This window comes from Meleagris gallopavo, chromosome 2 (assembly GCF_905368555.1).
Source record: "Meleagris gallopavo chromosome 2, MGAL_WU_HG_1.1, whole genome shotgun sequence".
In the NCBI taxonomy this organism is placed as follows: domain Eukaryota; kingdom Metazoa; phylum Chordata; class Aves; order Galliformes; family Phasianidae; genus Meleagris; species Meleagris gallopavo.
The window spans coordinates 15,950,042-15,977,569 of record NC_139405.1 but is presented as its reverse complement, the minus strand read 5'-3'; the positions used below and the strand labels follow the sequence as shown (position 1 = coordinate 15,977,569).

The 27,528-nt window shown below is 42.8% G+C and overlaps 2 protein-coding genes across 4 annotated transcripts; one reads left to right on the top strand and one right to left on the bottom strand.

Moving 5' to 3' along the window:
- Window positions 1-2,003: 2,003 nt before the first annotated feature.
- On the bottom strand, window positions 2,004-6,767 carry MORN2 (MORN repeat containing 2). Of its 2 annotated transcripts, XM_085219108.1 has the most exons (5): window positions 6,686-6,767; window positions 6,514-6,564; window positions 5,980-6,086; window positions 4,872-5,008; window positions 2,004-2,729 (listed from the first exon to the last, which is right to left on the bottom strand). In XM_085219108.1, exons 1-5 carry the CDS (start codon window positions 6,690-6,692, stop codon window positions 2,627-2,629), a joined length of 405 nt encoding a protein of 134 aa, XP_085075234.1. In that variant the 5' UTR covers window positions 6,693-6,767; the 3' UTR covers window positions 2,004-2,626. The 2 variants fall into 2 exon arrangements, with proteins under 2 accessions (XP_085075234.1, XP_010704831.2); XM_010706529.4 differs by having other exon boundaries at window positions 5,980-6,099; window positions 6,514-6,707.
- On the top strand, window positions 6,660-26,914 carry DHX57 (DExH-box helicase 57). 2 transcript variants are annotated; one of them, XM_085219101.1, is made up of 24 exons: window positions 6,660-6,788; window positions 7,776-8,007; window positions 8,697-8,849; window positions 9,099-9,269; window positions 9,924-10,735; window positions 12,110-12,300; window positions 12,992-13,113; window positions 14,025-14,220; window positions 14,827-14,951; window positions 16,237-16,370; window positions 16,965-17,019; window positions 18,043-18,245; window positions 19,898-20,014; window positions 20,319-20,415; window positions 20,635-20,808; window positions 21,030-21,230; window positions 21,981-22,257; window positions 22,601-22,696; window positions 22,791-22,874; window positions 23,009-23,146; window positions 23,890-23,964; window positions 24,425-24,559; window positions 25,518-25,718; window positions 25,804-26,914. In XM_085219101.1, the coding sequence occupies exons 2-24, from the start codon at window positions 7,784-7,786 to the stop codon at window positions 25,945-25,947; spliced, it is 4,125 nt and encodes a 1,374-aa protein (XP_085075227.1). In that variant the 5' UTR covers window positions 6,660-6,788; window positions 7,776-7,783; the 3' UTR covers window positions 25,948-26,914. The 2 variants fall into 2 exon arrangements, with proteins under 2 accessions (XP_085075227.1, XP_085075228.1); XM_085219102.1 differs by lacking the exons at window positions 6,660-6,788; window positions 7,776-8,007 and having other exon boundaries at window positions 8,713-8,849; window positions 9,104-9,269.
- The last annotated feature ends 614 nt before the right edge of the window (window positions 26,915-27,528 follow it).

The window sequence follows — 27,528 nt, the reverse complement described above, 5'->3', positions numbered from 1 at the left end:
AACCCCAGTCCTCCTTAGAGGAGCAAAAAAATCATTAATCTACTCTTATCAGTATCATGCTTTATTTCCAGCTAATTCTAACACAGTTGTCATTCAAATACTTCAAGCTAGCAAGAGACCCCAATTTAGCTCTTAAACAGTAAAAGCAAAAAAGGTCTTTTTAACCTCTCTTTCTGTAGCCCTTAGTATAAATTCAGCCTCACAAAATTCTCTGGCATGCTAAAGCTGGATCTCCATTCACAGTCCTAGAAGAAATCAGCTGGAAATAACTGGGCATTGAAGATAGAAAATATTTTCTATGCCATTTTACGTGCATTTTAAATACCTACAGCTCATTCTTTATCCAGCAATGTGAAAAATGGCATTACTAATCCCACACTTCATCCCATGCCGCATACATTTTAAACTTACCTCAGGCAAGTTGAAGAGCCTTCAGCACTGGTGGTTGCCAGAGTTGGGAATTACGCTGTGAGAAAGGAGAGCAATGGTGGCTTGATGTTTCCCAGGATGGGACTGTCACATGCTAATCACTGATTTGAAATGCAGGCATAACAAATGCCTTCTAATTATATAATCTTCAGGTCACATCCTTGCATCCCCATGCAAAAATCAGGACTGTGCACTTGGAAGGAGAAAATACTGACTTTTTTCTTGCTTAATTAGAACTGCTGCAAAGGGAGAGTGAGAAGCCTTGTGCAGTGACTGGCAGAGAGGGCTGTGTAGTATGAGCTGGGTACTGGTGTGGTCTGTGCTACCTAGATGAGCTCAGGGACTGGTAAGTACCTCCCATGGCACCCAAGGAAGGCAGCCAACACAGAGTACCAGCTCCTCCCTGCTTCCCCTGACACCCTTACGCCCCTACCCTCCCCTGCATGGCCTCATTAGGGATGCTAGGGCCAAAACAGCGTCTTGTTTGAGCATTTTCTCATTCTGGGCTGAAAGCAAAATAGCCAGGGCAGGGGAGCAGGAACCACCAGTATTTGTGTATCTTCTGCTTCTTGTTAGATCATGACAAGTTTCCTTTGAGGAAAAAAAAAAAAAAAAAAAAAAGGAAGGCAGGAGCACAGTGTTTGAGGGATGTTTGAGGGAGGAGGGGTAGGGGGAGGCAGCAGCCCTCCATGTCAGTATTTAGTCACTAAGGACCTGTAGGGCTTTTTGCACCAAATGGCATGGAGAAAACATTAAGAAAACACGGGGAAAAAGCAGGTGATGCATGGCCAGAGGTGTCAAGAAATGACTTGATCTAGTCCAGTGGGTTACTCCAAAGCAGAGGCATAAAAGAGGGGAAAGAGTAGAAAAAGGAAGAATAAATTCTCACCGAAAGACAAGTATCAGCTTACAAGATATCCTTCAGGCAGAAAATGAAACAGCAGTACCTAAGTCGGTATAATTACCATGCAGCACTGATAAAAGCAGGTGATAAATGGAGCTAAGGAGCTGAAGAAGCTGAGGAGCTGAAAGGACAAGCTCACAGGTTCATGGAAGCTCTCTGGAAGATGTCACTGCCTCTGAAGTTGAGGGCTTAATACAAGGACACTGTATTTCTTTTGGGGACCTTGTTATTTCGGGAGCAAAACAACACAACAAAATTGAGCACAGGAAAATGGCAATTCTGAAGAATACTTGTAAGTGTAACCCACGGGGTTAAATTGTCAGAATGAGCAATGAGCAGTTATGTTTCTGTGTGCTGATAATGTGCTGGCTTTTCAATTTTGCTAAGAAACTAAAAGCCAAAGATTTTTCCAAATCATACCAAAATGAGCTGAGTATTTGAAGGCATATGTGAAGGAATACCTTTTGTTCATTGTGTCTGAGAATGGAGGCAATGTCAGATATTTACTCCACTAAACTTCTGGCAAACAAGGACTAAATGCATATTTTTTCATGGCAATGCTGATGTGCTTTTTTTTTTTTTTTTTTAACTAGAAAGCAATTTTTCTGCTTATCAAAGTATTTAGATTTGTAGTGCAAAGCGACCTTTGAAGTACAAACCCAAACAAAAATAGAAGTATATTTATTTTATTGCATTAGACCTTCTGCTAGGAACAGCAACAGCGGTAGCAGTCAGCCTCCTATGAGCTCACTTGCCCACTTCCCCCCCAGAGAAAAAAAACCTTGGCACATATTTTTGAGCAGTGTACTGCTGGAGCCTGGGTTGTGCGGATCGTCCTGGGAGGAGTAACTGCCATGCTGCAGCTGCACTTGCTCTCTGTCCTGATCCCGCTGCGCAGTGCCAGGCTTAGTGCAAATGCAAGCACTGTATTTCCAAAGGCTTCTGTGGGTTGGCGGGTTTGTTTTCCAGGGAAAAATTAGAGAAGTTGAACATAAATTAGGATTAGTTTGCTGATATATGTTTTTTTGCAACCCAGCAAGAAGGAAATTCCTAGGTTGAGTTAAAAAAAAAATTTAAAAAAAAAATTCCAGTCATTAACTGCTCTGCTTCTAAATCTAACCTATTCAACCCCATTCCTCTGTTTACATCATCTGATCAATTTACAATGAAAAAGTAACTATTTTATTTACCAGTGATCTAAGGCATTATTTTTAATGAATACATGAAGAAATCAATGACAGCTGTTGAACTTAGGTGAGATCAAAAGGGGTTGCTTTTGACAGTGTCAAATAGCTACATTTTCAGCTTATGCTTCAGTCCTGCTGCTCTTGTGCCATTGAATGTGCCAGTCCACACCACTCCATTTTCATCTACGAAGTCTCCTTCACCTTCCATCCTGTAACAACATAAATCCAGCCTGTTAATAAAGCATGCGGTCAGATTGTGGCAGCACAGTGATCTGTGCATAAGCTGGATAAGCAAACTGCCAGGAATCAGAACACCCATAGTCTAGCCCAAATACCTGCCTTCACTTTCTCCTACATGTAAAAGTTTTGATTTACAAGACAGGAAAACTTATGAAGCACATAGATAGCACAGGTGAACTTTGTTACAGCCAAGTAACGTACTCCTTTGCAAAAGTGTACTTACACCAACATCTTGCCAGCATGTAGCCTGTACTGGAAAAAAAAAGTAGTTGTCCCAATCTTGATTTGAAATTGTCAGGGTTTGAGTCCTATCACATTTATCTTGACTTTCAGCAGGGTATCCTAGAGATATGTGTAGTGTATGCAGCCAGCTGTGGTGTGACCCTATTGCCGTAAAAAATAATTTTCTCCTAACCTTTCCCTGTCCTGTGTATTTTTATGACAAAATGCAAGGATTTACAGCCTCCAGTGGGAAGAAAAGTAACTGCCACGTTAACTGAGTTCTTGTAAATCATTTATTTCTGCTGATCTTTGAAAGCTGTGACCAAGCTCATCATTAAACCTGAGAACTGCTGTAAAGAGGAAATGTCTGTATATCAACATGACTTGCAAATGAGGGGAAATAACTTCTAAAACCAATTACTGGGGATTTGTTCCCCTTGAAAATGAAGTCACTCAGCAGTCACAGTGAGTTCCGTGGTGCTGCCTATCTGTGTTCTCTCACGAAAGCTACAGTGATCTGGTGAACTAACGCCTAGCTTGTGTGAGTAGGTGGAAACTAGCAATGCTGAAGCTTGGCAAAAGAGCCTGCTTTGAGGCTGCCAGGGAGCACCGTGTGCTAATGATCAGAAACCAGTGTCAAGAAAGGAAAAGCAGGGTGCATCAGCAGCAGTGTTTTAATTAAATTAAATCACAGGTTTGAAGCAGTACTATTAGTTTTTCTGCCAGCAACAAGCACTGTGCCAGCCCTTTTGCACTGGGCTGCATTTTCCCATGAGGCATCACCCTAAGATTTTTGAAAGAAACCACCTGTAAAGCCACGTGTGTGATCTGGTGCTGAATGCCCTCACTATTGTGGTGGCTATTCGGTTTTAGACTTCACATAGAAGTCACATCTGACATTTAGTATGACCACAAAGGACAGCAACTCTGTGGTAAATGTTAACATGCCAGGTAGTAGTGTAAAATGTCTTTAACTTTCCACCAAAAACTTGAGTTTAATATACAGGTTCCCATTTTGTATTCAGGTATGTTCTGCAAATGCTTACTTCATTTAGTGTCTAATTATTTAAAAATTAGCCCTGATTCTGTACTACTGTGGCTGTACTGTGTCAGCAAGGCAAGGCAGGGCTGCTTTCAGATGAAATACATATTATGCATATATATTTCTGATTTATTTCAGATACTCAACTGAGGAGATATTTAAAGAAAAATCTGAATCAAATCTAGCAAAATTGACAGAGAGGTCATTCATGGAGAATAAACGTGAACATTCTCATGTGAGTTTCTGCAGTTATTTTTCTCATTAAATCTGTTTTGTGGGTTATAAAGTGGGTATAAATTTCTTGTTTTAGGAAAAGATGTGGTATCTTTGCAATTCAAAACACCCTTATTCAAATTAGCTCAGTTGATGTTTAATAGGAGTGGCACTAAAATACTTCATTCTGACTGACAGAAATAAAGCTCTGCCTTTTTTTTATCTCTATGGAATTTATACTTCACCTCCAAAATAAGTAAGAAAAAACTTCACAAACTATCAGTGCAAAACTGTGCTGTATTTTTGCATGTGTCTGTAGGCAGACAGCTTGAAAAAATTCTGAAAGGGGCCTGAAATATTCTATTCCTCTGAACTTTGCCTGAGCTCGGAGACCTGTTAACACAAAACCAGATGGGTCTCTGTAATAACCATCCTGAAAACTGTTGACTGGGATCAAATCTCCGGCTTTTGACTGCTCTAGTGAGATGGATATAGCTGGGATCTGCAATCTCAGGTAGCCAGTGCAAGCTTCAGTGGTAGCAAGGGAAACATACTCCCATGCTGGGTGAATTTCATGTTGACTTCGTACCTTATGAAATCAAAACTCACAGAAAAACTTCCGCATCAAACATACTTGTTTTCATTGAATGGTCCAATGTACTTTGCTCCATTTGGAAATGTGTAGGTTCCTGCCCCGTGATACATGTTGTCTTTGAACTCGCCTTCATAAACAGCCCCAGAAGGATGTTCTAGCCTTCCAGTACCATTCATCTGCATTTAGTGAGAGATGATGGATAAAGGGTGAATGTTTATTCTTATGGTATTATTTCCTTTTATGACAGTATTCTTTCAGATTGCTACTTGTGAGCGTTCTATCCCATTCAGGTAAGTGGAGAGGACTGTTTTCTTAAGATTTAGACAGGTTTCTACCTCTACAAGCACTTTAAATAACAGCTTAGAGTTTCTGGCCAGCCACAGCATCCATTAAATCTTTCCTCTGATGATAGTCTCACAGGACCTTTATAATCTGTGCAGCAGGGAATTGCTGTCCCCAGCCCTACAAATAACTCATCTACTCTGACAGCCTGAGGGGTTAATTATGTTTTCTGGAATTTCTTTCTGATCAAGGCAGAGCAAATCTTTCATTTGTTCAGCCTCAGCCACTAAGCCAAGCATTTTTGTAATGTATGTTCTTGTATAAGGGTGAGAAAAGGATAGACTAGATCTAATAAAGACGCTATTTTTTAATTTCTGTCTCTTATTTATTTCAGAGATGTCTCCATTATCAACAAAATAAGAAGTTTTTATGTACCTAATAATTCATCTGGGGAATTCAATAACCAAGGACAGCCAAAAACAGTGGTATATCTATTGATGATCAGAGCTCTCCTGTTTGGTCAAGGGAGGTGTGTATAGGGTGCACACACACACACAGGTAGGCTGTGTGCAGCCCACTGTGCACACACAGCCCATCAGCAGTGCACCACTCCCTTGGTGTTTCAGCAGGGTCAACAGTGACTGGTGTATCTGCGAGAGCCTCTGGAGGCAGCAAGGTGTCCAAATACTCTACGAGCCTGAAGTGTTCAGGCTGGGCTTTGCCAAGATTCCCCAGTGGATGAAGAGCCTAGTGTTGATCTGGTCCTTCTCAGGTAATGGCTTTCCTTTCCATGCATCTAAGAGTAGGTGTACTGAGACATTCCAAGCCCAGACAAAGTTTGAAATGAAGGAATACTTAAAATTACCTTGTCATTTAACCAGCTACCAATGTATATCATTCCGTTGGCACTGGTATGAACTCCAAGCCCATTCCTCTGTAACAAACCCTCAGGTGTCTTTTTGCATTCCCCTTCTAGGAAAAGAAACTGGTATTTTCAGTTAAAACATCACTGAGTCAACAACCACAAAAAAAAAGCAACTATGAGCTCCTGAAGGGTACATCTTGCATCTGCAGGTGGGCTGCCCCAACTGGGCAGGTGGGGTGAGCAAGGCCAGCCGGAGCAGCTCAGGGCTGTTCCTTGCCACCACGGAGCCCCAGTGCTGGGGGCACAGGGCAGAGCAACCCCTGGGGACCATCGCGGGAGTGGCACCTTTTTTTTTTTACGACCTGGAGGAGGTCGCCCTGAAGGGTTATGGGTGCTCCTGCCTCAGTGCGCAGAGGTCAGGGGAGGCAGGTTCAGCTGACATCCCCAAAGTGCATCTCTTCTCTTCTCATCCCACGCAAAATGAAAAAAAAAAAAAAAAAAAAAAAAAAAATTAGTGCCTAACGACTTTCTTACCATACTTTTCTTTGTTTGGGAACGTAAAAGATACTTTAAAAACGACAGCATCTGTTGAGAAAGAAAGACGAGCGTGGAGTGCAGTTAGCTGAAACCCCGGCCCTCGCACATCAGCTGGAAATAGCCGTCATTTGCGGCGGGGCAGGAGGAGGGAAAAGGGGGGACGGAGTACCCGCCATGGTTGCTATGCGGAAGTGTCCGCCGTCGCTAGGGAGGTGGGCGCACCGGAAGAGGAAGGCCGCAACTTCCGGGTCGGGGAGAGCTGCGGCGGGCCGGTGAGGAGAGCAGCGGGGAGCGGGAGCCTGGGCTGTGGGGGCATGAGGGGGCTGGGGCTGGGGCTGGGGCTGGCGCTGGGGCTGGGGCTGGGGCTGGGGCTGGCGCTGGCCGAGGTGCGCAGCTGTCCCTGCAGCAGCTCTCACGGAATGGTTCGAGTTGGAAGGGGCCGTAAAAGCCGTCCGCATCCGTACCCTGCCGTGGGCAGCGGCGCTTTCCACCAGCTCAGCTCCCCAGGGCCCCATCCAGCCTGGCCTGGAGAACTTCCAGGGATGGGGCACCACGGCTTCTATGGGCAGCAGCGCCAGGGTTCCCCTCATGCTAGAGATTTTTCTCTTCATGTTTTACCTAAATCTGCCCTCTTTCAGTTAAAACCAACCCCCTTGTATTATTACTACATGCCCTCGTAAAACAATCTGTCCATCTGAGGGGTGATGATGCTGTGCGCATGTTAATATCGGACAGCAGAACTGAAAACAGCTGCTTTACACTGAGGGACTTTCCTTGAGGCTGGTGGGGGTGCTGCTGTGAGAAGGGCTCCCTCATTACCCCTCTGTCTGAGTGCTCAGCTGTTTGGGCAGCTCTTTGCAGAAGGAACGGGTCAGGAGCAGATTTAAACTCTCTGCTGTGAAATGTCCCATGGAGGCTTGTTCTTTGCACTCCCATGCTCAAGGAAGTGTCATCAGAGTACAGATCTGGGACTCCAGGGTTGGGCAGAACTGCTGGTAGGCTCACCCTGCTTTCTCAGGACCTGCAATTAGAGCAGCTGTGAGAAAAATTTGGATCACTTTTGTGTTCTAAAACCACAGAACTTGTGTGACAGTGTTCTAGAAGAATGTCCTTACTTTCAGGTGCATACAGTTGATTAATTGTGTTTTTAGAAGAGAGCTGCTCTTGTCACACTGAAAAACAAATAATGTGCACCCGGATGGTTATTTTGTACTAAGTCACCTTCATAACTAAGGGCTATTTTTTTTTTTTCTCTCCAGCAAGAAACATGAGCTCAGGAGCAAAGAAGAGAGGAAGGCCCAACAGAGGAGGAGGAAGAGGAAGAGGAGGAGGAGGAAAAGGGAGAGGAGGAGGTGGTAGGGATGGAAGAGGAGGAGGCAGCAGTGGCCGTTCAAACAAGCCTCAGCTCGGTGGAAATAGGAAATGTTCAACCAGAATTTGGGATGATGGTGATGATTTTTGTCTCTTCGAAGAACCGAGGCTGGAAACCAGGTCCTTCCATTAATTTTGAAATACAGCGGTGTTGGGGATGATTTGGGGCTGTATTTTGGGGTGTAATTGAATATGCACAAGAGTGAAGGAATATTGAAGCTGTTTCTTCAAGTATGAATCAATCTTTACTTGTATTTTTTTTTAATCAACTTGTAGCATTTTATAGCCAGGAAAGTTCTTAAAAGGTTTGAAGCTCTGATTTTCTTCTTTGCCCATGAAGTAATGTCAAAACATATTTGATCAGAAGACACTAATAAACAGAGGATACTCATTTATTTATATTCCAAAGCAGAAGCTAAATCATGGAAAATAAGCAGTAAATGGATGAGTTTGGTATCCTAAACCAATTGTGACCAATCTAGCTTAGAAATACTTGGCAGTGCTCTTGTCTGAAAATAGTGGAACCTGGCACAGTTTTTCCTAAATCACATTGGATGTGACATAGAATAAAATATGTGTGTGCATCCACTTGTGCACTAACGCAGGTGCACACATCCTGGTCACGTAAGAATGAACCCAAGTGAACAAGAATGAACCCAAGTGAACACTGCTTTGTAATGGGAGTGTCTGTTTTGAAGTTCAGGGTTTTCTTGTTTTGAAATTTAGGGTTCGATTGAGTCCTGAAGTTCAGCTGTTGACCTGCTCAGTCAACAGTAGGCAGGCAAATAAGCCATTGTTTTCTTTTTTAGATCAAATGTTTCTGCCAGAAGAGGAGGGCAAACGAAACAAAGACCTGAAGCCAAAATGCCTCTGCAGACCATACATATGACAACAGAGAATCAGAGAAGAGTGAAGGAACTTCTTCGAGAGCTTCAAGGGCAGGATCTGGCTCCTGAATCAGAGTTAGTTTAAGCTTCTAAATGCGTTAATAGGCACTGTTAGGAAAAAAAAATTGTATTCTTTTCCTCCCCATAACTTTTATCTCAAGTCATGTGATTTTGAATCTACTCTGTTCCTCTATGATGTTAACTCAGAGAAAGGGAAGGTACAATTCCTCATTAATGTGGAGGATTTAAAGTTGCAGGGACACAATCTTGTATCTATTCTGCAGTATAATTTTGTTTCACTTTAATTTGATAACTTTTTATCAGAGTAGCTGGTTCTGGTGAAGATGACGATGAACCTGATTACCTTGATGATGAACAGTGCTGGTCAACAGATCAGGAAGTTTCTGACATGACACCAAGGTCTTCTGCTGAGGCAGCTGCCCACAAAATTGTGGAAAGCGAAGTGTCTCCATTTGCTGTGCACAAGCTCTCCAGGTGATTATTTCCAGTTAATAATTTGTATGCTGAGGGGGCAAATCATTAGTCTCAGTACTGTAAACCCTCAGTGCTTTGAATTCCACTTGACCCCAGAGAGAGTCTGTGTTCAGAAATTCCGGGTTTGTATCTCCTCAAAATTTGATCCTCAAGTGGATGAACTTAAAATAACGGTTTTATGAAAATAAAGAGTTGTAGCATTTTTACAGTAAAACTTTCAATTCTTTCGCTAAGATAATGAAACAAGTACTGGGAAAGCTCAGGCAGCACTGCTGTCATATATGTTTATCCTAGGTAGGTGTAATTTTGTTAGCTTTCTTCATCCATTTTGCTTAGATATGAGCATTTCTTAACTATTTTTTATTTCTTTGAGTGTTTTCTATGTGAGAGGGCTCAGCTTTTTCTGAAGAGCTTTATAGTGGGCAGTATCCTCTAACTACTGTGTGCTACGTTCTGATAGGAGACAGTTGCTACATAAACTTTAAAAACCTTTAAAAACAACAGACCTTTGGGGCTTTTGTTTTTCAGGCAGTAGCAGTACTATCTCATGCTGTATATACTTCCTTACTTTGAGCCTCATTTAGCAGATCTGTGGTTGTTTTACTTCATTCTCTGTTACTCACTTGTTGCCATGTGGTCTCTGTGTTGTTGTAGGTATGGTTTTGACAGTGAGCGTTGTAGGACTGTCCTGAGATCCTGCAATGGTAACATTGGGGCATCTTTGGAGCATTTGCTATTGCAGTGCTTTGCTGAGAGATATGGAGACAAGATGCAGATTTCTGCAACAGCTGCTCAGGCCAGTCAAGAAGAATGTTTAGAACAGAGACAAGAAGAAGCTTTTGCCCTACGGTCAATCTATGGAGAAAAATTTGTAGAAAGAATTCAAAACAGAGTTTGGACGTTTAGTTTGGAACTGGAATACCTAACAAACAGGCTCAGCAAATCTAAACAAAACGGTGGTTGTGCAAGGGACACAGCAAAACAGACTTCAAAAGAATTATGTAAATTTTATCTCCAAGGAGGCTGCAAATTTGGTTCAAAATGCAGATTCGGACATGAATTCCCTCCAAACCACCCACTGAGATCAGCCAAGAACTCTGTAGATGATTCCCACCTCAGATCTAACAGTGATGGTCCCATATATGAACTTGAAGTAAGATTTCCTGAAGAAAACAAGTATCCACTCCAGGCACCTCTTGTGGCATTTTACACCACCAATGAGAATCTACCTCTTGCCTGTCGTCTGCACATTGCTGAATTCCTTTTTGGAAAGGCTTTGATAGCTGCAGAGTCTAGTGAACCAGTGGTGTACGCGTTAGTGACTTCCTTAGAAGATGAATCTGAAATAGGCGAGTTGCTTGAAAACACTCACCACAAATACAGTGCTCCTCCTGTTCCCCATCTGGCAACACGTCCAGTAAAGCTGCATACAGAGTCTGCGTCTGGTTCAAATCAAATATCAGAAGGTACACCAAATTTTCATCTAGGGTTTCTGGGCTTAAACAGAAAAAGAAGGCAGGGAGCACAATTATGGCATCTGTTCCAAATCTCTTTCTGGAAATGAAGGTCATGTGGTGAGCCAGATCCACATTCTGTCCATCCTCAGGAAGTCGTTTAGTAAAACTGCAGGGGAAGAGTTTTCTGCTGGCTGCAAGTGAGTTAAAGGAGTGCACAGCTAATGTCTTCAGCTTGGTAGTGTGAATGTGTTGTGTTCCAACATACTGGATAAAATGCCATGGAGAGATGTGGCACTTGGAACTGACCTGGTGTGTGTCCAGAAGCATGTTTGGAAGGTAATGGGGAAGGTTATTGGTGAGCTTTCACACACCTGTTACTCATCAATGCAACAATGTCTTAATAGGGAAAAAAAATTACCTACCCTTCCTCACATCTAATTTGTGAAGTTGGATTTTGTGCATAGCAAGTGCTACAGGCAAGTCTAGGATGGCTCTCTAGGTATCTCTTTTTCATTAATTCTTTTGCAAGCTCATGCAGCTAGATATTATTTCACAGGGGGAAAGTTGTGACCTTGTGTCATTTGTGGCAGGGTGACAAGCAACTGCATGGCTTAATTTACTTTCCAACTCCCAGTTCCAAAGCTGTTTTATCTAAGGCAAACTTTCTTAAAGAGAGCTTGCAAGAATAATAGCATCACAATTTAGAGCACCTGAATAGCATCAGCCTGTTTTTTGCTGTTTTGTTTTATTATAGTAAAATACATTATTCCTATTTTTAACAGCTCCACAGAAAAGTAGCTTTGTTCCAGAAATTGAAATCAGAGCTTTCAAAGAAACTTCCTTGTGTTACAAAGTACTCAACTTTGATAAATGCAGCCTTAATGCTTTTGAGGGCTGGCTTACTGTGTGAGCAGTCCTATTTATACCGGTAGGCACTAAGCACTAAAGTGTCTACTCCAGTTTCAGTCTTGGCTTAAAAGTCATTGGCAGCGGCCTACTACTTAATGTTACAGTGGAGTTTTAATCAGTTTAGGCTGGTGTAGCCATCACAGTTCTGTGCTGCATCCCAGTAGTTCTGTGGTGATTTGGAGCAGACCGGTTGCCATTCAGGTTCGCCGTGTGGCCACCCAGGCTGTGGTGCTGCAGAGCACAGCTGGGGTACGTTGTGACAAGTGGGATGCAGCTGGAGAAGTTGTGCTTTGTCTGACAGGAGGTTTGCTGGTGGTGCTGGACTGAATGCATGTCAAAAACTGTCCTACAGGTCCTCATCTCCTGTTTAGCAAGGTTCTTTATTGAGAGCACTTCTAGAAAATGTCTCTTCTCTACTGTGCTGATGGAGTTATCTGCCTTGATAATACCTGAATGTATGTTCTCTGTTTCAAGCCTCAGCAGCAGCAGAGCCTCCAGAGGAAGAGGTGGCAGAAGAAGAGGAGGAAGATGAGCCCCAACAAGTCATTGTGGAGAATGAGAGTTATGTGAACCTCAAGAAAAAGCTTTCTAGAAAGTATGATGTCCACTCCAAATCTACATATAATGAAAACATTAAAATCTGTATGCAATTTCGGCTGAAAAAGGTATAGTATACAAAGCAGGATGTCTCTTTTCATGCACGCTATAGAGAAATACATATTTAAAACAGTGGGCTGCTGTTTCACTCTGTTTTCTTACTGCTGTTGTTCATCTTCCATTAGTTCAGCAAACAGTACATCTAACATCTGTCACCAGTTGTGTACTTCCCCTGAAAGAGAATGAAATAGGCATTGCTAATTGTTGTTTCAGAAGAGATGTAGGCTAGATTGATTTGTTTATTTGTGTTGGTCTTTTGCAAACAAATTGCATCTTGTTCTCAGTGCAGAAGCTGCTGGTTCATCTGATAGGATTCTGCTGCCTTTGAGCAACCTGCAAGGAATCTCGCAAAGCTATTTATTTCACCACTGTCAGATAGTTAGAAGGGAAAAATCAATAGTAATTTATATACGGGAGCTTTCATCTGGCTATCAGATAGCATATCCTGGTAGAAGGCTGCTGAGACTGCTTCTGCATGCTAAGATACATCAAATACTTCAGAGAATAACAGCAACATTAATTTGGTGTTTTAGAAAATATCCTTTTGCTCTATTTAATAGAAAAGTTTGATGCAAGGAAAGAAATATGTGGATTATTGTATGCAGGAAGTCTCTTTAAGGTCAAAAGGACTGTTAGCATCCAATATTGTTGAATCTAGAACACCACAAATACAGCTTTCTTAACTGTATTGCGTATCAGTCTTCTAGACGCTTCCAGTCCATGTTGCATGAAAGGCAGAAGCTCCCCGCGTGGCAAGAGAGAGAAACTATTCTTGATTTGCTGACAAGTCACCAAGTTCTTGTTGTGAGTGGCATGACAGGGTAAGAGTGTGATTGTGCATTCAGACGTTATGTATTTTAAACTATGTATATTGGGGGGTTGGTCTCGATGATCTCTAGAGGTCCCTTCCAACCCCTACAATTCTGTGATTCTGTAAACTATACACAGAAGAATGTGAAACATGGAATCATAGAATATTCCAAGTTGAAAGGGACCTGTAAAGATCATCAAGTCCAACTCTTGGCTCCACACAGCACTCCCAAAAGTCAGACCATATGTCTGCAAGCATCTTCCAGGTGCTTCCTGAACTCATCTGTTTGGTGTCATGAGCACTGCCTTGTTCCAATGCCCAACCACTCTCTGGAGAAGAACCTTTTTATGATATCCACTCTGAGCCTCCCATTTCACAGCTTCATGCTGTTCTCTTGGGTTCTATCTCTGGTCACTGGAAAGAGATCAGCGCTGCTCCTCCACTCCCCCCTGTGAGAAAGCCGTAGGCTGCCCAACAGCCTCCCCTCGGCCTCCTCTGCTCTGGGCTGAACAAACCAAGAAACCTCAGCTCCTCACATCCCTTGCCCTCTAGACTCTTCACCATCTTTGTAGGCCTCTTTTGGACACTCTGTAATAATTTCATGGCCTTTTGACGCTGTGGCACCCAAAAAGATTTTCTCTGTGAGGTCGTTTGTTCATACTTGAATCAAGTCAGCTCTTTTATACCTTTTCAAAAATGAATTGCCTGAAAGCTAATGTGGGAGAAAAGATTAGGGTTATTAATCATCCCTGACCAGTGGCAGCAATCTTACATGAAGTTCATATAAAGTATGACATTAATGGACCAAAGCAGATTGCAGGTGGAATGCAGTCAATTTATGTGGATGGAAGGTGTTTGCCTTTTATTGAGCTTTGTTTTTTGTCATTGTGTTTTAATTGATGCCTGATTTTTGTCACGCAGATGTGGGAAAACCACTCAGATTCCTCAGTTTATTTTGGATGCCTCATTGCAAGGTTCTCCAAACACAGTTGCAAACATCATCTGTACTCAGCCTCGCAGGATCTCTGCCATTTCTGTGGCTGAGCGTGTAGCCAAAGAGAGAACAGAAAGGGTTGGAGTTACTGTCGGCTATCAGATCCGCTTAGAAAGTGTAAAGGTATGTCTGCTTTGCTTGCTGGTTTTCATTTAGTTCTATTGAAACAAGCTTAGTGCTTGTCTAGGATGCAGAATGTCTATCCTATATCACCATATAGTGAGATCAGGAAGTCTGTATCGCCCATATTTTATAATGTATTATAAAAATATATATATTTCATCCCGAATTGCACAGTCCATTTCACAGAATGAGAGTGCAATTCTGCATCTTGTATTGTTGGTTGTTTCTGTTGAGACAGCGGGTGAAGGGTCTGAGAGTGTGATGCTCAATACTAGAAATACTTTTCCTCTAGAAGGTTACCTGAGCACACTGACTTCATTTCCCTGCCTGTTTCCGTTTTATCTCCAAGTTGGTTGTCACAAAACAACTTCCAAAGGAAAAGCAGTTGCTTGTTTGTTTACTACTTACAGTTAGCAATGCCCCCTTGTATGAAGTGGATGCTCTTAAGTTTTAATCAACAAAGAAAGATTATCCAGTCCTGTCTCCATCAAGGATTGTTTGTTTCCTTACTGTCGTACCCAGCCCCCAGCAGAAGCTCTATAGCCACACTTTGCACTGTGTTAAGTTGTGCACAGTTCATCCAAGAGCTTTATTTTACCTTTCCAGTCCTCAGCTACCAGACTGCTGTACTGCACCACTGGTGTGCTGCTGAGAAGGCTTGAAGGCGATCTGACTTTGCAGGGCATTACACACGTTATTGTCGATGAGGTTCATGAAAGAACGGAAGAAAGGTGAGTGATCTTTCATCCCCTAAGGAAAATGAAGAAACAATCAGAAAGAGAGGTGATGATGGAGATGCAGTATCTGAAGTTGTTTGTGGCAGTAATAAAGGGCTAGTGGAATGAGTCTGGTTTAAGGTTTTTATCTTGAGGCTCTTAATGTGTTGTGTTGTAGCAGCTGTAAAGTGAGCACATCTCTTAAATTCTGTTCCAATCTGCCATCATGTTGCAGTGGTGTTAAAAAGAGGTTTTGGATGATGAAGGGGAATTGGTAACTTTTTAAACAGGATTTCCTGGTTCTCACTCCTCCCTTGTTTCAGCTTTTTATGAAATAAGCACAGTTCTTCAGATGACCTTGTGGGAACTGTTTTTCTTTCTGTAAACTAGGTGGCAGAGGTCTTTTTCTTTGATGCTTTCCTTGTGAAATACTGAAATACAGTGGGCTTTGAGGAGGCTTTGATTGTGACCTGTTAGTCTACAGCTGTGGTTGTATTTTAGCCCCATAAAAGGATGCGTCTCTCTCAAGGATTCTTCTTTCTTCTCATCTAAAATTGCTTGTAAGCCTTAGGCATGTCACAAAAACCATTAATGCTTAGGGAAAAATATAGCAAGCGGGGAAGAGTACAGAAGTTTGAGTAGCTCTCTCAGTGGGGAAGGAGCAAAAGTGACTCATCTGTTAATTAATTTGTTACCTAATATTCTTGTCTTGTCACTTACGTAGTTATTTTATCAGGTAAGTAGAGCATTTTAAATAAATTTGCCAAGTAATCCTGGCTCTCTAGTAAGGAAAAGCCAGAAAATAAGCTGTGTGGGAAACATAGGGTCACAGCCTAACCAGTGATTGAGCACCTGGTGACAGGGTGTAGCCAGCCCTGGAAGCACAGGTGTGAGCAATTCAGCTGTGTCCCCAGAACCTAACCTCATTTAAGGGCTGGCAGCTGCAAGGGGAAGCATTTCTATTTAGAGATGGTCTCCTTTGGAATGTTCAGCCAGCCCTGGTCCTCACAAAGGGGTAAGTGATTCCTCCTTTGTTACCTGCTCATGACCACTGCCTTTCTTGGGTGATCTGAAACTGGTTAAAGGCAATTGTATCTGCTGTCTGTCTGTCCTCACAGAAGTAGGTGGGCTTCCGCTGATTCACTGCATTGTTAGCTCCTGCCATACTGAGAAGCTCACGATGTTGATGTGATTCTATTGCCATGCTACTGAAAACACTGAAAGTGGAGAGAATACGGATGGAAAAAAGAGGTCTGAAAGCTAACAATGAAAAAAATGTCTTTTTGCTTGCTTTCTTCAGTGACTTCTTGCTGCTGGTTTTGAAGGATATAATGGTTCAGAGACCAGACCTGCGCATTATCCTAATGAGTGCCACCTTGAATGCAGAGCTTTTCTCTCAGTACTTTCACTCCTGTCCAATTATTAACATACCAGGTGAAAACAGTCATTTTTATTATCTTGTCAATATTCATTGCTTTAGAGCTTTGGTTTTGTTTTTCTTCTGCTTGTGGAATGTTTCTATATTCCTGTGTACATCAGTGTTGAATGGGAAAAAGATGGTTTTAACTCGGGTTCTAAGCAAAGGGCCAACTATACGTAGTTGCAAGATACAATAACTGCAATTACAAGGTCTTAAATGAAAAAGCTAATGAGTTTATCAGAAAAGTCTTGGAAATTGAGTCTTTTTGATGCTTTCCTTATACCAGCAGAATTTCCCTTCCTAAAAGCTGAAAGTGACAAGATGTATGGTGTGGTTCCCTGAGCTATTTTCACCACAGCTTAAACTTCCTGTAAGGGTAGCAGCCCTCCTCTGACTGTGTGTGTGCACGTTACCAAACCACCTGCTGTAAGAGCACAGATGGATATAGATGAGAGTCTCATGTTAGGTTTTTTAGGTCGCAGACGTGGATTAAGGATTAAAGTGGTGAAGCCTGTATGTGAAATCATAAGCAGTGTAACATAATTGACATCTTTTGTCTTTTTTCTTTTCTGTGGCATGTAGATTTACTTCCTTACATTCCCTTTTAGGTAGAACATTTCCTGTAGATCAGTTTTTTCTGGAAGATGTGATTGCAATGACAAGGTATGAAATTGCCAAGCTGTCTCAGATGTATTTGACATTTAAAGTTGCACTGCTGACTGCATTGACCTGTGCATAAATTAAAAAAAAAAAAAAGTACAATCAGATATCCCCATTACTTAAAGACCTGGAGTTCTGCTAAAGCACAGACTGTAAAAGATGCTTCTTATACCACAATGGGATCTAAAATACTGTGCCAAAACCTTTTCTGAATTAGATACCATGTAAACACTCAAGAAGAGGTGAACTTTGCTAACTTCTGTTAGTGCTTGTGTATTGACAGAATTACCTCCTCATCCACCCCTTGTTTGTTTCAGTGGTGGTTAGATGTTGGCAAGCAAAAGTTGTTAGATTTCTTCATTGCAGGTGAAAAATAGCAGAATTTCCTTTTTGTAAGCTCTACTGTGCAGCAGAAAGTGAGACAAATATTCCTGCTATCAGTTGTAGCTACTGGAGAGTCATAGCAGCTCAGATATTCCAGATAATAAATCAGTCAGCTGTTTTAAGTTACATGCAGATTGTTGCTCTGAGCTGCTCTCTTAGTTTAGTTCACATTTGCAGTCCAGGTGTTTCTCATTACAGTTTTTAGAACACTCTCCTCCCAGTATGGAGACCTTTCCCTTCACCCCAAAGCTGGCTAAAACTTTCAGTACTGATGACTTGTTAGCATGGGAGAGAAGAGCTGTAGTGCAGGTGATCACACTTTCTTGGCAGTTTATTCTGAAGCTCCCTTGCACTAAAGTTAGAGCTGCTCAATAACTTGAGTTGCGCTGGGGCTTAACAGCTCACTTTGCCATGCCTTTCCATCAGTAAAATTGAATCTATTTTAAAAGTACTGCTTTACCTGTCCTTACAGTGGAGTTGGAGCAGTAACATGAATTGCAGTGAGTGTGAAATATAACTGCATATGAATCTGAGAGGAACTTTGTATAGCTGCGATACCCTGTCTCTGTAGCTAATTACTACATGGAGACTGTTGGGCTTCTTTCCTGCCACTTGAAGATTATTCCTTCTTCTGCTGTTCAGGTATGTCTTAGAGGACAACAGTCCCTACAGGCGCAAGACAAAGCAAGAAAACAAACTGACTGCAAGACACAAAAGAACTGCATTTGAAGAAGTGGAGGAGGACTTGAGACGTGCTGGTTTGCTGGAAGACACTGACTCAGCTGTCAAGGATTCAGACCCAGACCAAAAACTAACTCTGAAGCAGCTGCTTAAACGATACAAAGGTGAGCCCCTTCTTAAATCTAGTAGGTTTGCACGTAAGATTTGTAAGCCAACGTGTTATGCTAGCATATAATACTGTATGTTGAATGCAGGTGTGTAATTCAGAATTCTGTAGTGGTGAAGTTAAGCAAGTTGCTGCTTTCTAGATGAGATGAGAAACCTTGTAAGCTTTGAAAAACAAAATAAACTTCATTTTCTTAAACTATAACAAACATCTGGACTGCAAACAGCTTTTTAAGCATCTGAAAAGGGGTAGTTTTCAGCTACTGTCTATTTCCATCTCTTTTTGGATAGCTAGTTGACTTTGAGTTTCCTTTCTTTACCTGTTCTTTCTGGATCAGCTTTACATAATGCTTAGCATGCATCTGCCTCAAGGATCAGCATCACTTCAGCATCATGAGCCTTCCTTGAGAAGACAAGTCACTGTGAAAGGCTTAATGAAGAGGGCAGACCTTTCCATTAACTCCCACTCAACATCAAAATACTCCCTGTGCTTTGTCTCCTTCCTGCACACCCTCATGCCATAATGTGAGCTCTCCAGTGGCAGTGGGTGAGAGTCATTGCTCTCAATTGCTCTTCAAATTCCTACTGGAGATTTAGCACCTCAGAAGGGTAATGAGGTTGGTCTGTTTTTGAGTTGATGTAAGAAACGTTGGAAGGGAGAAGAGAGAGAGCCTGAGAAGGTATCAGTAAATCACAGAATCATATAATGACCTGGGTTGAAATGGACTTTAAAGATCATCTATTTCTAACCCCCAGCCATGGGCAGGGTTGCCCCCCCCAGCTCAGGCTGCCCAGGGCCACATCCAGCTTGGCCTGGAGCGTCTCCAGGATAGGGCACTACAGCTTCTCTGAGCAGCAGTGCCAGGGCCTTGCTGTCCTGTGAATGAAAAAAATCCCCCTAAACATCTAATCTAAATATCCCTTTTAGCTTAAAGCCATCCTTCCTTGTCCTATCACTATCAGACCGTGTAAAAGTAGATCTTCCTCCTGGTTATAAGCTCCCCTCGAGTACTGAAAGGCTGCAGTGAGATCTCCCTGGAGCCTTCTTGGCTCCAGGTTGAACAAGCCCAGCTCCCTCAGCCTTCCTTCATAGGAGAGGAAGGGACAGTCTCTTCCTTCTCCCTGCTGCCACCCCTCCATTGATGCAGCCCACAGTACTGTTGGCCTTGTGGGCTGCAAGCGCACAGGTGGCTCACGTCCAGCTTTGGTCTCGGTGAGTTCTTTTCCCAGTCTGTGCACATATCTGGGATTGCTCCAGCCTAAGAGCAACACTGTGCACTTGGCCTTGTAGAACCTCATTAGGTTTGTGTGGGCCCACTTCTTGAGCCTGTCCAGGTCCCTTTGGATGGCATCCCTTCCTTTTATTATATCAACTGCACCACTGACCATGTGAAGGCTTCCAGCTCCTCCTACTGTAAGTATGCTCACAGATAAATCCTGGTCTAGGCTCTATACAGAGCAAATGGGAACCCTGATAAGGTGTGAGAAAAGAAGAGCTGGACCAGAGTGACTTGTGAGGCTGCCTCTGTCTGGTATAAACCAGGTGCTGTTTAGGCTGAGTTGTGCAGTTTACACAGCCGTGGTGATTGGCTGTATCCAGCATGTGTATTTATGATAGATGACCTTAACTGTGTTGTTTCTTTTTCCCTAGGGGTTAACAAGACAGTGTTAAAAACAATGTCTGTCATGGACTTGGACAAAGTTAATCTGGAATTAATTGAAGCCTTGCTGGAGTGGATAGTTGATGGCAAACATTCATACCCCCCAGGTATCTCACACTGAGAGATGAACAGAGGTAGATTCACAGAGATTGTGCACTTGTATACAGCCTCAGGATAATGTTTTGTGCTCAGTATTCTGAGTGACAAAAACCCTGATATGCATAGGATGGGGTAAGATGAGAGTTGTCTACTTTGGAAAGTCTTTGGTGAGAAATTGTTGCGGCCTTATGCTTTTTGTACAAGAACTGCAGAACAGAGCTGGAGTTTTGCCTTGGCCTTCTGCACATTAATAACATGTCCTACTGTCATTTCTATTGAGTGATTATTATTTTTCTTGATTGACATATTTAGGTGCTGTGTTGATATTTTTGCCTGGTCTAGCAGAAATCAAGATGCTTTATGAGCAGCTCCAGTCTAATGCCCTTTTTAATAACAGACACAGCAAGAGGTAAGGCACAAAAACTTCCAGATGATATCTTTACCCATTTAAAAAAAGAGTAGTTTTCTGCACAGTTTGCCTTTATCAAGGGACAAATAAAGTTTATTAAATGTGTGAGTTTGTGATGTGAATGGCTGGCAGTGCAAAAGTGCATACAGTCAGACTGTTCCCAGGAGAAAAAAAGCAGAGATGTGCTGAGCATACTCTCATACTTTACTTTTCCTCCAGGTGTGTTGTTTATCCACTTCATTCTTCACTGTCCAGTGAAGAACAGCAGTCTGTGTTCCTCCGCCCTCCTGCAGGAGTTATCAAAATCATCATCTCTACCAACATTGCAGAGACATCTGTCACCATTGATGATGTGGTCTATGTGATTGATTCCGGAAAAATGAAAGAGAAAAGGTACTGGGATTCATTCCTGCTCTGTGCAAAGAGCTGGGAAGAACCTGAAGGAGTTTGATCTGCAGAAAGTTGCTAGGAAGTGGGGGAACCAGTCTGGATCCAGATCCAGCTGCAGGGGTGGGAATTGGGTCCCTATAGAGGTTGGCAGCATCTGTCTGCTTGAGCTGCAGCTTGTTCGCCCTGCACCCACAAATATAAGCCTATTTCTTGCTCTCCTGCAGATATGACCCGAGTAAAGGAATGGAAAGTCTGGAAGACACGTTTGTGTCCAGGGCCAATGCTCTGCAAAGGAAAGGGCGAGCAGGCCGTGTGGCCTCAGGTGTCTGCTTCCATCTTTTCAGTAGCCATCACTATAACCATCAGCTCATAAAACAGCAGTTACCAGAAATACAAAGAGTGCCCTTGGAGCAGCTTTGTCTAAGGTGAGCTGTTGTTTCTATATTACCTGAAAGACTCAGTGTAGAATGTCCTCCCTCCACATCAGGAAGTATCTGAAATGTCCTTATTAAGGAATTTAGTTCCTTCAGTAGCATCACAAAACCAAGAAATTTGCTTTGGAGGTTTCAGGTTCTCTTGATCTCACTATCACAGTCCCTCTGAATCCAGAGATCTAATCATACTGTGTCTCAGATCTCCCTATATTCTTGCATAGTGCTTAGCTCTTATTTGGCACTAGGAAAAGGGTCTCACCCCCTGAGAAGATGCTCACATTCCTGTGCTCTGGACCCACACCAGATGTTTATCTCTCTACACTAAATTCTCCCTTGGAGTTGTTGGGCAACGTAGTGCAGTAAATCCAAACCTGGATCCAACATCACCATAACAGCGATGAAATGGTGAATAAATGAAGAGGCTTTTTTGCTCCTGCCTCACTCTGTACACGCCTTTATACAAAAAAGAAACAAAACAAGAAAAAATATTTTTTCAGAGAAAGCTTCATTTTAAAACCCTGTGTGATAAATAAGAATCTGTTCTTCCTGACTGTGAGACTGGATGGAGGTAAGCCATCCTCATATGGCTTCCTGAGTTTAATCACTCTTTACAGAACCTCTTCAAGGGGCTGTGTTCTTGAAAGTAAATTTGCTGTATTTTTGATAAATGCTTGCTCTGGCATCCTGTCTATGGAACTAAACTGCCTTCTTTTTCTTTCAATTTTTTTGCCCCTCCTTAAGAATTAAGATTCTGGAGATGTTTTCTGCACAGAGCCTTCATTCTGTTTTATCACGACTAATTGAGCCCCCTAGAACTGAGTCTTTGCGGGCATCAAAGCTGCGTCTACAAGACTTGGGAGCGTTAACTGCAGATGAAAAGCTCACTCCTCTGGGATATCACTTGGCTTCCCTGCCTGTTGATGTCAGGATTGGCAAACTAATGCTGTTTGGCACCATCTTCCGCTGCCTGGATCCTGCACTCACAATAGCAGCCAGTCTGGCTTTTAAGTCACCCTTTGTAAGTATTCTTAGTCACATTTCCAGCTTTGAAAGCAGTACGTTGTCATACAGCAGTGAACTCTGCTGTAAAGTGCAGCATACTACACCTAAGTATTTTTATTCTCCTTTTTAGCCTCCCCAGTTTATATGCTTGATGCAGTGCTCATCATTGCAAGTAGATGATGAAAATCATGCAGCAGTGACACAAATAGTAGTTATAAGCAAGCGTTGAAACAGTGCCGTTATTACAGTTAATGAACATTAAGTGCTGCCAGTCTGTTTTGTCCAGATTTAGTGTAAAAATTGAAAGCGAATATAAGAAGCAGTTACATTGTGAGATCAATCTGCTCCTGCCTTTCTAGGTGTCCCCATGGGATAAAAGGGAAGAAGCAAACAAAAAGAAGTTGGACTTTGCAGTAGGAAACAGTGACTATCTGGCTCTGCTTCAGGCGTATAAGGTGAGCTAAAAATGATGAGCCTCTATCAGAGGTCTGTGATGTGTCACTGCGTGAATTTCAGTACTTTAAGGTTTGCTCTTGTCTTTTCAATTAGGGATGGCGTTTAAGTACCAAAGAGGGCTCTCAGGCAAGCTACAACTATTGCAGGGAGAACTTCTTATCAGGAAGAGTTCTTCAGGTAAGTCAGTTTTTGTGGCCTCATGCAGGGACTGGTTGAGGACACTGAGGCAGAGTTCTGGTGCCTAAAGCGAGCAAGCTGTTGGCTCTCTTGCCTCTGTGGGTCTCAGATCACAGACCTTACTTTCTTTGTAGGAAATTGCCAGTCTGAAAAGACAGTTCACAGAGCTGCTTTCCGACATTGGGTTTGTGAAGGAGGGGTTAAGAGCCAGGGACATTGAGAGGAAGTGGTCCCAGGAAGGTGATGGTGTCTTGGATGCCACAGGAGAAGAGGTAATTTGCAGCATTTTGGTGCTTTGAACAGATGCTGCAGCTTTTGATGCAGCCTGAATGCCAGCTGTTAGCTCTACCCTGATGGGCTTCTGGACGCAACCTTGCAACAAACCACCTCCTACCTGTTATGTTTTTCCTCCCTGTATGGTATTAACCTCCACACTACTTCAGACCCTACGTGCCCAAGAACAGGACCAGGTGTGGAGGTGAGAAGGACACAGCAGTGTGTTCTGAGAAAGTGAAATGCTGCTGTCCTGGCACACATGATGGCAGCGAGTGCTAGAAGGACGCAGGTCTGATTCATGGACTGGACTGAATGTTGGCATTAGTGCAGGCTTTATTTTTGGGAATGGAATTACGTTACAGAGCAGGCAGTGAAATACTTCAGCATTGCAGACAATCCTCAGAAAGCAATATCTGCTGAGCCAGAGATCTCCTGGGGCTATAAGAGCTTGGTAGCTGTAGTGTCTCCCTGCATGTTGGAACAACGTGTGCTTTCTTTCCCTGCTTTGTAGCCAGACACGGGAACAATTAGATAGCTATTTGGAGCACATCAGACACCAGCTATCAGGTAGCACTTCAGTCTAGTCTGAGACCTCAGGACCAATAACTGGTCCTTCTCTGTAAAACACAGCAGTGCAGCTATGAAAGGAAACCAATTTCAGCAGTGGATTCATTCCAGAAGCAGGGCTTTGTCTTTTGACCTACCTGCAGGATGCCTGATGTGTTTATTAATTTCGTAGGCAAATTCAAATGCGGAGAACATCAAGCTGATCTCAGCTATGTTGTGTGCTGCGCTGTATCCCAACGTTGTCCAGGTAAAAGAATGCTTTTTCACTCTTGGAAGTTGATGCATGCCATTAGGAATGCTGCTACACAGCAGTTACACAGCGTTTCCACTCTGCCAGCTTCAGCATGGCCTGACTGTGGCGGACCACAGCCTGCTTTAGGTTCCCAAAGCTTGCTGCTTGTTGTGCCAGAGCCAGGTTGCCCAACTCCTGTTTGTACTGCTTGGTACCACTGCTGTTCCTACAGTTTTTTAGTGCCACGTAAATGCCAGCAGCAAATGTTTTTTTTTAAGAAACTACTGTAAATTTCAACTTTTTAGAAGACAGTGGTTACAAATGAAATGTCAGTGTTTGGACAGCAGTATAGCATCTGTCTTTAGTGACTTGTTTACTACCTGAGAATCTGTTGTTGATAAAACATAAGTTCTAAAAGTGAATTCAGTATTCTGGTACAGCAGATTTTTGTAACTTTTTGTCTTACACTATACAGGTTAAAAAGCCAGAGGGCAAATATCAGAAGACCAGTACAGGAGCTGTCAAAATGCAACCAAAAGCAGAAGAGCTGAAGTTTGTTACAAAAAATGATGGTTATGTTCACATTCACCCTTCATCTGTGAATTATCAGGTCAGGATTTTTTTTTTTTTTTTTTTTTTTTTTTTTCCCTTCAAGCAAACTTTCTTTTATTAAAAAAGAAATTGCCTTTCTTTGAACAGATGAGAAGTGAGGGACCCTTTTGAAGCTTAAGAAAAAAAGTGCTTCATGATTGAAGTCTCCCTGTTGATAAATAAGGGTGTAATGCTCTTGAGCACAGAATTAAACTCCATCCTCTGGAGTCGAATTAGAAGACGAGGAGTCCCCCCCAATCAATGTTTTGCTATGTCTACAAAGCTGCACACAAAAATGCAGTTGTGGCACTCCCCAGCTTCTCCTTGCTATTAAGATATCATGCACGCAGTGTCTTTCTACATACAGATCACCCAACCTGAGGCTGAGATATGTATTGGTAAATAATCCCTGTTTCTTCATGGGTCCTCAAAACTCAACAGTTTCCCTTCTGTCTTAATAGTCATTTTTAGATAAGAGCTCTTCTCCTTACCATGATAGATGGTAGCACTTGTCTAATGAGGTCTGCCTCCGTATTTAATGATTCTGTTTTCCAGGTTATAATTCTGTTTTCCAGGTTATAAATTACTTGCTTAAATCGTGGGGCTCCTATCGCTAACTGCAAAATGAAGTTTTAAAGCCTTTGAACTCTTCAGTTCAAAGTTCTTCAGAGCATAACAAGTATGCACATGGAAAATCTCTGTAGTGTGGAAAAGAGAGCTGGGCCCTTGAATTGAAGTTGGCTGATTTGTCACAAGCTTTCTGCAGAGTGGGTAGGAGCAGGACTAACTCAAAAAGTTGAGGGCAGCTGTCATTGCCTGAAGAGTCTGTGAAACGTGTGGGCACATTTGCTGCTCCTTGCAGCTCTTGCAGGCAATCCCATATTTGCCCGAGCGAGCTGCAGTACAAATGATGCTATAAGGAGGGTAGCATACATGTTCTTTGTATTTAACCAGTCTTCTGGGCTCTGCCATTGCAGACCAGGCACTTTGAGAGCCCCTACCTGGTGTACCACGAGAAGATCAAGACCAGCCGCGTGTTCATTCGAGACTGCAGCATGGTGTCAGTGTACCCACTGGTGCTGCTGGGAGGCGGGCAGGTTCACATGCAGCTGCAGAAGGGAGAGTTTGTCATTTCCCTCGATGACGGGTGGATACGGTTTGTGGCGGCCTCTCACCAGGTAATGAAAAGGGATAATGCTGGGTGTTCTGCACAGCTCCTACGTTTGAGTTTTGTGCTCACCTGTGTTGTACTGTGCATGCTAGGTGGCTGAGCTGGTGAAAGAGCTGCGCTGTGAACTCGACCAGTTGCTGCAGGATAAAATCAAGAATCCCAGCATGGATTTATGCATGTGCCCTCGTGGGTCTCGCATCATCGGTATGATTGTAAAGCTTGTGACCACACAGTAATGTGTGAGTGGCTTTCTGTAAAGACGCAGCCTGCGTCGTTAGAGCCTGATAATAGACCATGTAACATCAGTGTCTTTATGTATTTGTTATCTAAGAACACGGTGCTGATCTCTGAAGACCGAGCTGATAGTGATGCTGTTGTCTGGTGTGGGTTTTTATTTTCAGTTTGCAGAGAGCTTGCCTGTTGATAACAGCATGCCTTACAGTAGGAAACAGGAAAATAGCAAATTTTGCAGAAGGAGTAGAAATCAACTATAAGAGCACATTATTCTGTGAAACAGTACATTGGCAGTAAGGGATTTTGTCACAAAACATCTACACAGCTGCTTCTTATAATAATGTCTGAAAGAATCTGCTCTTAAATTGGTTCAAACTCAATTCTAAGTTTTGAGCGAGAGTTCACTGAGGCAGTTGGTCTTTAACTCAAAGCCCTTAAAAAGGGAGACTTGCTGTAGGAGTTCAGTTGGACTAACTTCCTGGATCAGCACAGAATTTGTTGTGGCTTACATGTATTACTGCAGGGAAAGGTGGGTATTTCTCCTGAAAGAAGGGCCTCCTGAACTGTGGAACACAGCAGAGGGGGGACTGCTGTAGCCCCCTAAAAAAATTACTTTGCTGGAACGTACTGCTGATCTTCTGTAGCTGCATACCTGGATGTCACTGCTTGGTTTTTCTGAGGTCTGGCAAAGAGCTGCTTAAAGCCAACTACTCTTGTAGAATTTTATAGCACTTCAGAGAAGTTCTTAGCGTGGCAGTGTGCAGCCATTAGCAGTATGAGGTGGCATCATCAGAAGTGATGCTGCTTCTGTGTACAGCTGGCAGTCACTCCTGTCCAGGGTCAACAACCAGCAGCTACGTGAAGGTTGGCTGCAGAGTGCAATAGGAACAGATCCCATTTCTCACTTTGGACTTTTGTACACTTTCAAAATGGTATCCCTCTTCAATAAAAGGATTTTGCAACCATCAAGGAGTGTAGTGCTTTGGATGGAAACTAGCACTCAAGGAAGTTCTGCGGGATTCTTTTCTCTCCCTCTCATGCTAAATTTTGAAGCAAAGGTGAGGGGACAAGGGCAGCAGGGGCTGCTACAGGCTATATTTAGAAGCATTCAACTTCTGAATAGCGAGCACTCATGGAATCATGGAACATCCTAGTGCCTTGTGTGGTGGTAGAAGAAAAAAGGAAGCCACGGGCAGGAATAACGCACATCCATGCAGTCAGGAGCTAACAGCAGGTAATGTCCTTGTTTCCTTCATCATTCCTCTAAAACACCTCCTGGGCTGCTGTGCCACCTTACTTCAGGAGGGGTTTGATGTGGTAGTGCCCTCCCCCCCTTCTCACAGACTGCCAGCTCCCCAGAGGCACTAATCTGTTTTATCAACTGGAGCACTTCTTATTACTTCCTTTAGCAGAAGGTGGCTGCATTGGGCTGATGTGTGGATGTGATAAAGCCTTTATGCAGTATAACTGTGACTTCTTTTGTTAAAGTATAATCTCAGTTTATGAGTTTTGTTGTTGTTTTTTTTTTTTTTTTTTTTTTAACTTTTACAGAGATCTAGGGCATTCATACACAGTGCAATACC

Excerpts from the sequence above, each read along its gene's own strand:
- MORN2 (XM_010706529.4), bottom strand. The coding sequence starts at position 6,564 with ATGCTGTCGTTTTTAAAGTATCTTTTACGTTCCCAAACAAAGAAAAGT. Across the intron at positions 6,100-6,513 it reads CCCAAACAAAGAAAAGTATG|TTTCTTTTCCTAGAAGGGGA; the intron begins GTAAGAAAGTCG and ends TGAAAATACCAG. Across the intron at positions 5,009-5,979 it reads GTAGCTGGTTAAATGACAAG|ATGAATGGTACTGGAAGGCT; the intron begins GTAATTTTAAGT and ends CACTAAATGCAG.
- DHX57 (XM_085219101.1), top strand. The coding sequence starts at position 7,784 with ATGAGCTCAGGAGCAAAGAAGAGAGGAAGGCCCAACAGAGGAGGAGGA. Across the intron at positions 18,246-19,897 it reads GCTGCTTAAACGATACAAAG|GGGTTAACAAGACAGTGTTA; the intron begins GTGAGCCCCTTC and ends CTTTTTCCCTAG. Across the intron at positions 22,258-22,600 it reads TGGCTTTTAAGTCACCCTTT|GTGTCCCCATGGGATAAAAG; the intron begins GTAAGTATTCTT and ends CTGCCTTTCTAG.